Raw genomic sequence first — 13,752 nt, forward strand, 5'->3', positions numbered from 1 at the left:
TATTAGCAGACGCCCTTATCCAGGGCGACTTACAATTGTTACAAGATATCACATTACTTTTACATACAATTACCCATTTATACAGCTGTGTTTTTACTGGAGCAATCTAGGTAAAGTACCTTGCTCAAGGGTACAGCAGCAGTGTCCCCACCTGGGATTGAACCCCTCCGGTCAAGAGTCCAGAGCCCTAACCACTACTCCACACTGCTGCCCGTGCATATAATACATGCAGTTTTCCAAGACCAAATAAAAGTTGACTTTTGGTGATCAATAGTACTCATCAGTATTCAACTTGTACCAATGCATGATAGGTCCCCATAATTAATTACATTCATCTAGAGCAGGGGGGCACTGATCCGGTTCTCTGGATCTTCTAGTTATCATTAAATCATTGACCGACTCAGAAGGAGTTAAATTGGTTCAATTAAGTAATTAATGGACAGGTGGAACGAAGATCAGGAAGGTTTTGGATATGCAACCCTGATCTAAAGTATAAAAAATGGAACACAATCAACAGTTTGTATGATTTAACCTAACTGCAAAAATTGGAGTTGTATTGACATTCATGGTAGTTATCGTGTTCACCATGTCGAGTGTGCTACTAGACAAGATAGACAAACACAGATAAAGATAATCAGTGCATAAGAGCCACATTTTGATGATCTGCCTGGCTGATAGGTTTGGTTCATAATCAAACCATAGGTTTGGTTGCTGTTGAGAATATAACAGAGATATTAGCTGAGTTCACCACCACTTGGGGAAAGAGACAGTTCTTTTATGTTCAGTTCATTAAGCAGTATAATTAGGACATTTATTCTAAATACCCTTTTATGTGACTTTCAATGAGAAATATTCTGATTATACTGTATACAGAACTTGGCAGCAGGTAAAGGGAGTCAATGAAAGAGGAAAGAGCTATGTAATTGACAGGATGCTCAAGGATCCAGACCATTCCGCCTCCTGCAATTTTATAAAAATAACATTACATTGAAGTAACTGTGGGGAAAAAACATGAGTCAAACCCAAACATAAGCCTTCTTTTTCATATCCAAATCCAGTTTTTGCCATCTTTGAAGTATGATGTGTTCACCATATTCAGCAAATACAATGATCTAAGGGAACTAATTAACTAACTGTACATACAGTATCTACAACTAACATATAACGAACAAACTAAAAAAAAAGATGTCAGTAACTCTTTATATCGTGTTGCAGAAAAAATGCAAATACCACTGTAGTATGAAGTTCAATTACATGTTATTAAACAATCAATACATCTGTAACAGCGACATTAACCATATGAAAATGACAAGATATCAATATTATACCAAAACTGTTTTACATAGCTCTATTTTAATGTCTTAAATATGTGTAGGACTTTCATGAATATGCAATATTGCAATACTAGTGTAATGGTGGATACACAAAAAGGCACCCCTATTGCATATCTATCGACTGTTTATTAACATTTAACTGAACTTCAATAAACGGGTAGTCTCGCAAAAAACACTTTACCGATACAATGTTATCCAACTCAAACTGATTTGGTAATTTTGTTAAAGTTTTGAAGATAAACCACCATAATGGAACATTTCTTTACATTAACAGTATAAGTGTACCTGTCCGTCACAGCTTTCATGAATTTATCCAGGAGTTCATCATAGGCTTGGCCTCTCACTCTCTTGTGTCGCAATCCAATATACAATGGGTCTTTCAGAAGCTCCTATAAAAGAAAAAAAAAACATACATTCTTGCTGTAACAATTAACATTTAATATGAAACGAGTTTTTATTATATTACCTCTGGAAATCCTTGCACTGTATATTGAGACTCATCATTTTTAAATATATCTTTATGGCCAATGGGTTCACCATTTTGAATATGTATTTTTTTTTTTTTTAAATAAGTTTAGCATTTTGATCTACAACACAAAAAAACTGAAGCTGGCATCTTGCATGTCTGAAAAATAAATTTGTTATGCCACTGTAACATGTTTATGCAGTAATATTCTGATTTGACTAAAATGGTAAAAAGGAGGGGAAGAAGTCAAAAAGAAAAGAAAGCAAATTTAAATTTTCCATGCAATTGGAGAACAGCCCCACATTCCTGGCACTCCTCTTGATACAAGATGTACGATTTTCCCCCACTGTGGCAATAATCCAAAGAAATGTGCTTCCAAAAGCTACGCTTCTATTTCAGATTCCAGTTTCCCATTCAGACACCCGAGCATTAATCAGACAATACACTTCCTTGCCAGAAACCTATGGTTAGTCAGATATTGTATTTTTATTTCTTTTCACCACAAAACAGAAGTCTTGGAAGTGTTGGTTAAGGTACCGAGCCAGAGGGAACAGACAATGGTACAGGTGCATAGAGTTGTTCAGTGAACAATAAAGGTCATGCTGCTTTAATTTGATCAATTGTGCTGATAAACAAGTTACTTGATTATAAGAATACTAAGTGTACCATAAAAGACTGTTTTAAGTAAAATAACTTGAGCAGCATTCCATATTCCCCTTGTATCATATGACCTAGGGTGGGTTTACACAGACTTCTGGTTGTGTACAAGTTACTTACACAAACACAAATGACCATCATGTACAAGAATTAATCAAGACTGGATGGTGCAATTGTATGAAGTACAAAGGTTTAATTTCTGTGCATAGCTTAGGAGGTATTTCAACAAGACACAATTACAAAAAGTATTTAAAAAAAAAAAAAAAATTAACAAAAAAATGCAAGTATGTGATCAGTGGTTAAAGAAAAGGGCGTGTAACCAGGAGGTCCCCGGTTCAAATCCTGGCTCAGTCTCTGACTCATTGTGTGACCCTGAGCAAGTCACTTAACCTCCTTGTGCTCTGACTTTTGGGTTAGATGGATGTACAAGTGTAAACATCCAAACAGCTTCAGTCAGGTTTATTGACAATGATATGTCAATAATAACAATGATATATGCCCATTACCTGCCAAATATATAGAGCGCCCAAGGGCAAAAATATATAAGCAATAGACATACAGTTTGTTTTTGGACTGTCAATTTAATAATGTGGAAACAGTTTTACATATCTATCAAACTGGTCATAAAGTCTTCAATATGTCTTCTGCGGTTGACGGGAACAGTTCAGAAACTAGGCTTTTAAAAAATAAAAATAAAATTCATAAAAAGTCAAACCCTTACTAGAAGTAGATTTTAATGTGAGAATTATCACTATAAAACTCTGAACTGGCTTTGGGTTGGTGTTATTTTTGGCTTGAAAACAGTAAAAACTACAGTGTTACTTAGATTAGGAACTGTGTCACACACCATTGTAATGTACTGCACTGTACAGTCATCTAAATAATTTGATGGCAAACAGTTTAAGTGCTTTAACATATGAAGTCAGTGTCATGTGTTGCATTTGCATTATAGGTGAGTGACACAAGATTAAAAGCTTTATAACTGCTTATGCAAAAGAACTGTGCAGTGGTTAAGGAACAACCTTAGTCATAGTCAGTCCTCAACAAAATATCTTATCAGATCGATTATCCTATGAAATATAAAAGTTACAAAAAAATCTGCTTAGCAAGAAGTATTTTGTTTTTGATGACAACAGCAATATAAGACTACGTACATCTGAATGATGTTAGGGTGCTTGCCTCCTACTTTATTAGGGAGTAGATTTAATGTATAAACAATATTTGTATATATACACATGTACTTATTGTAACATATATTAGACCCTTACAGCCAAAAGTTTTGCATCATCCTATATAACACTAATTTGCTTCAGAAAGTCAAATGAAACCTGCTAAGTAGTGTTAAGTTAACATATTACATTACATACCGCTTTGTATGTAATGTAATACTTAACGAAAAACTGACAAAAATTGAAAAATGTGACATTTCAAAATCTAACATGAAATACTGTACTAGTATTATGGCTTCCAGGTAGACCGATATCATTTTGTAGTTTCTTTGATTACATGATGTAAAATAAAATATCTAAATTATGTTAATATAGTGTTTTGTTTTTTTTGTTTGTTTTTTTCTCAATCCTAAAATTCTAGGTGATGCAAAACTTTTGGCCGTAGCTGTATATTATTGTGATTTATAAAATGGGTTGGGAGATATCTGCGTCCTGATTGGGTGATAGGCGTTCCAAGCCATTGAATAATTACAGTACTACCAATGGGTGAAAACATGTTTGTGCCCGCTTGGTATCCAGATCCTGCCCAATTCCATGCTCTTTTCTTCATTTGAATGCATTTCAATATAATTTGAATGGATTAATGATGGCAAAGTGCAAATTTGATAGCGGGTGCAGACCGCCAGGTGAACACCATGCTTTACATATGCCGCATTATGGGGGTTTTGCACAGGCAAATCACTTTGTGTGTATCCTTATATCTACCCCATATACTGTTATGCATTGCTGTTTCCAAGTCTGATGGTAAATTGTTTTCTGACAGCTGCTCTGTGTATTCCACACATGCTACAAATGCTGCTTATCAAAAGAATATTCACTCCAGTAAATAACAAAGCAACTTATTTCTTGTTGTATATTATAATATATTTTTATCAAACGACACATGCAAGCTAACGTTACGAATAAAGAATACATTGTGATGTCTGCCACATATTGGTATTTAAGCAACTGATCCCCCTCCAGTATGAAAGATCCACTTCAATAAAAGGTTAAATCAGATTAATTGAGTCATATCCTAGATATTGTTTAACGCAGGAAAAATGTAACCACAGGAAAAGTGTTACCTATGGTGATCATAGTTTTGCTAACATTTTTAACCACAATAACATACATTATTAAAAGGCACATGCTACAGTATAACACAGAGGGCTTCTATTCAGTTAATCTGAAAAGATCTAAATACCATTGCCATTGCAATCTTTAACAGAAATTCAAACTACTATTTAGATCAACATACACTTTACAAAAATACTTCAGCAGAAATGTTATATCATGGACAAAATTAGTAAGATTAGAAATTAATCATTCTGCTCCCAATCTGTTTTAACTAAATGCCACCACTTTTCTCAGTTCAAGGCAGTGATGTCATGCTTCAGAAATCCACTTAAAGAGAACTGCAGCAGTGTAGCATGTGGAAGCAGATTCTGTATGGGATTCTTGATGGCTGGTACAGTACATTGCATTTTGACAATTAACCTGCCTCCCTGTCTAGACTTAAACATTAAACATGCTGCCTGTTTTGTTACCTGTCATAAGAATACCACAACTGCTGGAGCTTAGTAACAAAGCAGCTTAATTTATAGCTCTTGATATATAAGAGCTCAATTATACACTGCTGTGCAAAAGTCTTAGACATGTTGCATTTTTCAACTTTGATGCATTATGAGCATCAACACTTTACTCAAAGTCTCCACTAGTGTTTTCAACTATTATAACAACCTTGACTTGCATAAAGAAGGAAAAACATTGAGTGAAATAGCTTGCATCACTTGATTTTCAAGGTGTGGTATCCAAAGTGTAATCAACAAGTACAGAGAAGCATCATCTGTAATTGACAACCAGGAATGGAAGACCCAAAAAGCTGTCTAACAAGGATGAGCAATACTTGAAGATAATATCCTTAAGGAATAGAAAGAAAACAAGTGTTGAATTAACAACAGTGTCCCAGGGGAAAAACAGAGGAGTTCTACAGGTGCTGTCTGAAGAGGTGAGTCTTAAGGAGGCGCTGGAATGTGGTCAGGGACTGGGCAGTCCTAACATCTGTGGGAAGGTCATTCCACCACTGCGGAGCGAGGGTGGAGAAGGAGCGGGCTCTGGAGGCAGGGGAGCGTAGAGGAGGTAGAGCCTCCATGTATACTGGCCTCTGATCTGTACTGTATGTTTTCAGACCAGGAAAACAAAAATGGCATCATTTTCTACCTCGTCTGTTGGCTAAATCTGGATGACTTGTATTCTCAATGTACAATGTAAGTGTAATGTACTGTTGGACTGAATGGTTGCTGATATACTGTAAATATGGCAGGCAGTTTTAAATTGTATTAACCACCATAACTAAAAATGGAAGTTACAGGAATATTATGCGCCCATTGCACCCCATTAACTACCCCCCTGAATTTAAAATGTACTGGTATGTTCCCTTTTATAATAAAAATATATTATTTTAAATGATATACATTGACACTGAAAATGACCTATCTGTACAGAAAAAAAGCAGGTCACTTGAGAAAAAGTTTTTAAAGCTTGACAAACTTCTGAAAGATTCCAGTCCTTCAAAGTCTATTTCTGTATAATCAAAATATATTGGTTGTCAAAAAAAGCTACTTTTGTATCTAGAGTGACAAGCAATTTGAATTAACTGAACACTGTTGCTGAAACAACCATTGTGAATTATTTTAATTAGGTAGCAGTACATTTACTTTGCAATGGCTTTCAAGACAACTAAATCAACTAAAACTGCTATTCACCACCCACTAAAAATGAATCATTCTAAATATATTGTATCAGTCTTTGATCTCAAGTCACATGAATTTAGCATTGAAACATGGATATTAAAAAGGAAAGAACTTAGGGGGGTGGTTTGGGGGTAGTATAAGCCCAGTAGCTCAAAAGGACAGTAGGTCTTTTGCAGCTGCATGTGGCAAGTCATTGTCTCTGCTCCCCATTGAAAAATAACCATGGAGGAGAGAATAATCTTCTTATACACATTATCCAGTTATTTAGGTTAAGAAACTTCTGCCAACACCTACAAGAACTGAGTCTGAGAAAAGCTGCCCATAAATCTTTGAGCAATTTATGTATTTACTCCATGGCAATTTCACAGCTTTCAGGGCTCATTGAAATGAAAATGCTACGAGCACATGGGCGAAAGTGTTCTGTCTGTAGACAGAATTCCTTCAAAATGGCTTCTCCCAGGTCCATTCAATAAACTATTTTTAGATCAGCGAACTACATCTATCAACATGCATCTGGTTTATGACACAGGGGTGCTGCCCAAAGCAGTAAAATGCCTTGTACTGTGATTAATGCAAGCGCCATTTTCAATGTGAATGGTCGCAGAAACACAACTTTGGATGTTTATATATATATATATATATATATATTAAAAAAAAAACATTCACAGTCGGGTGTCCAAACGAATCTACCTCAGAACAAAATGCTGTTCTTGAGAATGCTCCACCGGGCAATGAAACACAGTAAGATATATTGTAAACGTATCTGTTTACTAGACCAAAACAGTCGTGTCTGCCTGATTAGGTATGCCTGAACTGTCAAGTGGTGATCGATTAGTTTTGAACTGGAGAGAGAGAGTGTGACAGAGTGAGACAATGTGAGAAATGCGTCCTATTTGTTGTTTAGTTTGAAGTGTATACTTACCGTTAAAGTGCAATAAAGTCATGAAACGAAAACCACAGCTCCTTCATTTTAAAAATACATTTTTTAAACTTCATGTTTACTTTTATATGAATAATGTATGTCAATATGTAATTTTTCAGGCTATGATGCGTGACATTTTATTTATTTATTTATGTATGTGTTTATTTATTTATTTATTTTAACTAACGCTAATTATTTTTCTAATATGGTTACTTACATATTAACAATACAGCTTGTTTGGTAATTTTGATTTATTTGTATCCTTTTGGAGCATATAGAAGATAAACACATTGTAACTTTATATGTTTGTTTTTATTTACTGTACTTTATTTTTACAATGGAGGTTTATAATGTAATTTGGAAATATATATGTGTGTTTAAAAAACATTTAAGTTTTGTTGGAGAGGGGCTTCAGGGTTCAAAGTGTGTTGAAGACAGCCCTCAGGAATAGACTGTCAAGTGAGACTGCATCCTTGTCATAAGAGTTGAGGAACCTCACTGGAAGGAGTTTGATTATGGGAAGGCCCTGGCAAAAGCTCATAAATGAAAAGGAAAGAATCTTCTGCAAAAAAGTGACTTGTGTTTCTACCAGGTTTTTTTTAAGAAGGTAATTTCAAAAGACCTAATTCTTACTGACTAAATGAAAACTTTGTTTTTAAATTTTTATTTTTTGTTGTTCTTCAGAAACACAAGGTCAGTATACAAATACTGGGGTTGTGTTGAATTTTAAATCATAAAACATATTGACCCCCTCACTAAAGAAAATATCCATCTAAAATTTTGATAGGGGGCCAAACTGGCCCTCAATCAGTAAGTCCTGGAGTAAACACTGCATTTCAAAAACTGTTTGTAACTCATCTCATGTGCATTTCTTTTTCTACAAAGTCAAGTTCAAATGTTCTTCTGAAAGTTGTCAAAAATGGCTCAGAATGCATCTGAGAGCATGTACAACCCCAGAGCTTTGGCCCCGGCCCAGCCTAAAGATTGGTTTTGCCTCAGGAGTTTTAGTCAAAATGATCATTGGCCACTTTCACCCATGAAAGCAATAAAATATATTGGCTGCCATGACTGTCAATTTACTCATTCTGGAAACCCCCTTTCTCCTAGATCTCACCCAGAGGACTGTACAGTAAATGCATCACTGCCAAGATTATTCTTATATGGCTGTCATGTCTTATATAGATGTATAAATGAGCTAAATATGCATTGTGAAGTTTAGTACATAGGTAGGCCATTATCCATTAAACAGTCAATAGTGCTGAATTTAGAAATAGTAAAATAAACTAACATTTTATGACAAACATTTTATGTCAGATACCACAACAGACTGAGTAAACTGTTGATTTAATCTTGACTTTTATTCAACTTTCAGGAAAATACCCTTAAAGTCTGACTAGGAGGAAAAAAAATGATAACAGTGGATGCTATAAGATGCGCTTTAAAGTAATGCATTCCTGTGTCCTCATATCACTTTTTTCCTTCTTTCTGTATGTGATATGTGAATGTTTTTGAGTGCAGATTTATAATAAAATCAGATCAGTTTTAAACTGTGACTCCCTACAAAGTACTCAGAATTGCATATCTCTTTTATTTTAAGATATCGAACAGCACCATTTCCAGGGGTGCAAATCATTTTGAATATTGTGAGCCTACTGGTGCTAAACCCCACCCGAATCAAGCCCCCCTCACAACTTCCCACATGACACAAACCTTATCTCCTGTGTGTGTGGATGAGTGTGGGTGTGTCATGTGAGTAGTCCAGACCCAATGAGAAACTATCATCTATGGTTGCTAAGGAATACAAAATAAAAAATGTTGAATGTTGCTGGCGCTATATGAGGTATAGTACCCTGGTGCTAGAATCTAGTGCTATAGCATGAAATTTGCACCCATGATTTCACAAGTGTCTTTGTAACCTGCTGCTCTTTCTACATTATAAAGTACATTTTCAGCAAGAAAAAAAATAAATAGCCAGAGAGACAGATGGAAATGATCTTATTACAAGTTTACGTTATGCTTTCCATGCAAGCAAGCGACTAGTATAAATCCAGTGCTCAACTGCAATTCTGTAGGATCTGTAGCCTAGAGGTATATCTGAGTCACTCCTCCTATACTACATACTTGATTTATTTATCTGCTAAATCCTAAACTCAGTGTGCCCGTATTGTACACCCATGGAAGTGTTAAAATACAGGCATTTGTAAACCAGCTTTACTCAACAGTTTGGGCTGGTGGATGTTTTTTACTGATGGGATACCAGCTACAGAAAGTGGTTTATATTCTCTGATAGTGCATGCATTGCAAAAACAATGAAATGTCAGATAAGATTGGTAACTGGTTAATGGTGTAAATCGTGTATACAATATTGAACTGTTTGGTAGCTAGAGGCAGTTTGCCCTTATTTTCTAAAAATTAAAAATTAAACTATAAATTATAAAACAAACAATATATTTTTTGTTGTTTTATACAGATGTAATAATGCTAACATTGGTTGATTCCTTTCAGGTAAACTTTGCTTCAAAGTAGGCCAGGGGATTGTAAATCTGTAGCTTTCCCTCACAGATGGATTACAGCTTCTTTGTAATGGAGGCATGAGCATCAGACATATTCTGTGCAGCCCCTCCAAACTCTCTAAAGTAACCAGACTCTCCCAATGGACACTTTCTTCCAAGAGCAGAGGTTATTGAACCAGACTCAATACAAGTGTTTACTGTTTGAAGTTTAATATATAATTTCAAGGATTTTACATTTAATTGTATGGCTGCACTGTTTCCATGTTTGAAATACAATGATGTCATTGGGTCCTGATCTGACACCCTGGGGAAGAGGCAGAAACAAGACAAGGAGCTTTCAATATGCTTCTCTGTGGCCACATAATAATGAATGGGATCCCAGTTTTCCCTCCTATGAGTATCACTGTTTGTGGCTTATGCAAGGAAAAGAAGCTTTCTCATTGGCCCAAAAACTGCCTAAATGAGAGTCTCAGCTCCTCTCATGTCATGACTGGTAAACTGAAAATACAAAGAGAGGAATTAACCTATTTTTTTTGCTGATCATCAAGTTCATGGTACATCTGATGCTATCTGATCAATTACAGAAACATTTTTAGCAGAGTGTGACGGGGGACTGCCCCGTCTTTATGAACGTGGTTGGGACTGGCAGGGAGGGGGTTAAATTCCTCCCTGCCAGGAAAACATGTGAGAATGTGGCTGGAGCCCTAATTGAATAATCAGCAATTATTGATTAATTGGGCTCCAGCCACAGGGGATAAAAGCCAGGGGAGAGGCCCTGGCTAGGGAGAGTTCTAGAAGGAGTAGAGTGTTTTTGTGTGTGCTGTGTTGTTAGTGTTGCAAACCAGTGAAGGCAACGCCCAGCCTGGAAGCCTTATTTGTAAGTTTTGTTTTGTGATTATTATTTTGTGTTTTGAAACCTTTTTGTTTGGCCCTTGTGCCAATTTATTTTGTATTTTTGTTTATTAAAAAGCTTTATTTTGAACGTTTAAACTGTCTTTGAGTCTCAAACCTCTGTCATTCCTGTCACACAGAGTAATATCAGTTGCTTTTGAACTCTAGTATACTTATTGTTTGTCTAATTTTGCGATCAGAGAAATATGTTTTTTATTAAAAGTATAATAACACAGATAATTGTTTAATACACTACACTGGAAGAGTATATAAATACTTTATGGACATAATAGCTTATCAAATCCAGCATGAATCTGGGGGCGGGGGGATATCATACAAGGAAAAAAAAACTCTTGGAAATAAGATCCTTCCCACAGCAATTGCCATAACATCTCATCCCTATGATAAACTTTCCAGCATTTTAAAAACAGGCAAAAATTAAATCTGTATTGTGGGAACAGTAATAGAAATTGTCTTTCTACCTGAGAACACACCCAGTGATACATTGAAAATGTAAATGTAGTCCCTATGGGTTAATAAAAATATCAAAAGAATCAGGATTATCTTAAAATGATATTGCTGTGACATGGAGAGTGCAGGATGCAGCACAAGTACAAGAATGCTTTTTTTTGTAAACACTGTAGGCTTTTCTGTAACACTTCAACATAGCAGGCCTTTAAATAGTGATTTTGAGCAGTGAAGGTCTACTTTCACCCTAAAGGTTTACTTTAGGCTTACACTTTTTTTTTCTAATATTTTGAGATAACATATCAGTAATTACAGGAGGCTGTGTGGTCCAGGGGTTATAGAAAAGGGCTTGTAACCAGAAGGTCCCCAGTTCAAATCCCACCTCAGCCACTGACTCATTGTGTGACCTTGAGCAAGTCACTTAACCTCCTTGTGCTCCGTCTTTCAGGTGAGATGTAATTGTAAGTGACATAGTTCACACACCCTAGTCTCTGTAAGTCGCCTTGGATAAAGGCGTCTGCTAAATAAACTAATAATAATAATACTTAATCAAATAATTACCACTTCAGATAAATCCTTATTTATTAAATTTCCATTTCCTTAATTAGGAGGCATGTTTTAAAAACCTACTCAATTATTGTTGATGTTGATAGCGCTCATTAAATCTGAAAAAGTCTGTCCCTTTCTCCCATGAAATCCTTACACTGAAGAAAAGCCTTGGGTTCACAGAGTGAAATGCTGCTGACATTCATAAGGTTTGTAAGCTTGGAATGATTTAGTGCAAGAGGGGACACCCAAACCGAAGAAGAGGGATGATGTAATCCATTCCTGCTTAAATGTCATGGCAAAGAATAGCAAATAATCTTCTGTATTTGTAGCAAGACCTACAGCAATAAAGACCCTGCAGTGTGCAAATGAAACAGAATCAAACCTAAAGCAGTATTGTGTCTTCAGTGGCAGTGATTTAATGCAGCCACATTTCTGAAATGCAAAGCTAGACAGCTGATCAAACAGAGTGATCTAAACCAGGGTTTCCCAATCCTGGTCTGGGGGACCCCTGTGTCTGCTGATTTTCATTCCAACTGAGTGCTTAATTACTTAATCAAACTATTCATTATCTTAATTAAAACTTTTGAATTGCTTTCAGATTTTAAAACAGTTGGAGATTTCAAGTTAACGATACTATTCTATAAGTAACTTGAAAACAGGCGCCAAGAACAAGGTCTAATTTAGACAATTATTAGTTCATTGGAAAATCCTGATCTAGACAACGTAACATTTTATGAAAAAGTTGATCAGATTTTCAAATAAACTTTAATTAATTTTTTTCTGTGAGAACTTTTATATATATAAAAAAAAAACACTTAAACAGATATCTTGAAATCCCAGTATAGAAAGGTTTATTATAGTATATTTTAACACTAATCTTGGAGGTAAATGTATTTGCTATGCTTATGCTTGCCATACTTGTCTATGCTTTACTGTACTACTGCATACTATATTTTGGCAGGGATACCACAGCAAGCTCTTATAAGGGTGGCCTATAGAGTAATGGCAAAATGAATACAATATTCTTGTTATTCAAGCTTAGCCATTATTTAGTTTAACTGAACTGCAATGTGTTTAGTCAAAATTAAAGAGCTTGAATATATAAATACTGTGAAGAAGATGTAACTGTGATTTATACAGTACTTCAAGAATGTATACTGTACATCAAATATTATGTTGATAGAAAATGCACTTTAGTAATTAGTACAGAAAAATAAATTGGGTTGTGTGTGAAAGAATGTAAAGTCATTGAGAAGAGTTTTTTTTTCAGATTGAATGAAAACAATAGACTTCATGCGGCTGGGTGTTTGACTGCTTGACGGACTCTTTTATTTAACCTCGAGTCCCAGTTTCTGTATTTAACCTTAAGTGAATAACAGTTTGGAGCCCGAGTACAATGAGTTCTGTTGTTCATGTCCTTTTGCATGGGAGCCTGCAGCACAAACAAAACCAGTATCGCTATTCCCATTAACTGGTATGTAATTAGACAGTCTCAACTCAGAGAAAATTCATAAATACGCCGCCACTGTCCTTATAGCTTCTTAAGAAATGACCAAATTGCAAAACAGTCAACAACTGTGATGAATATAATTGATTGGTTTAAACTGCTGCCAAAAAAACCCTAGATATTTTTATCAACTGAATACTGTCCCTTTAGTCTAAACAGGTATAGAACTTAAATTTTTTTTTTTTTTTTAAATGGGGGGATTTTGTTTGATGATGAGAAATGGCAGAATCTAATGAAGAAATCTGAGTTGTTATTGCTTTTTAATAATGTTTTCTCAACACATACATTACTATGTATAACAATATGTTTTCAATTGTATTTAATGAAGTCATTGTTTGTGCTTTTGAATCCCAATGTGTTTTCAATGCTGATAATTACCTATCTGATATTCATTGAGTAAACTGGTTGCTGATTGCACCTCCACTGCATTTAATACATTCAGTGTGTTTATTCAAGCTTACAGGGCATGGTTCTTCAGTAGTTA

General features: G+C 35.3%; 1 protein-coding gene across 1 annotated transcript in view; it reads right to left on the minus strand.

Annotated features, from left to right (window-relative positions):
- me1 (malic enzyme 1, NADP(+)-dependent, cytosolic) overlaps positions 1 to 13,752 on the minus strand; it is a 163,458-nt gene that overhangs the window by 39,626 nt on the left and 110,080 nt on the right. Inside the window, exon 6 of the mRNA XM_034017042.3 lies at positions 1,620 to 1,723. Coding sequence (XP_033872933.1) covers positions 1,620 to 1,723 — 104 coding nt within the window. The remainder of the gene's footprint in view (positions 1 to 1,619; positions 1,724 to 13,752) is intronic.

This window comes from Acipenser ruthenus, chromosome 6, assembly GCF_902713425.1.
Source record: "Acipenser ruthenus chromosome 6, fAciRut3.2 maternal haplotype, whole genome shotgun sequence".
NCBI lineage: Eukaryota > Metazoa > Chordata > Actinopteri > Acipenseriformes > Acipenseridae > Acipenser > Acipenser ruthenus.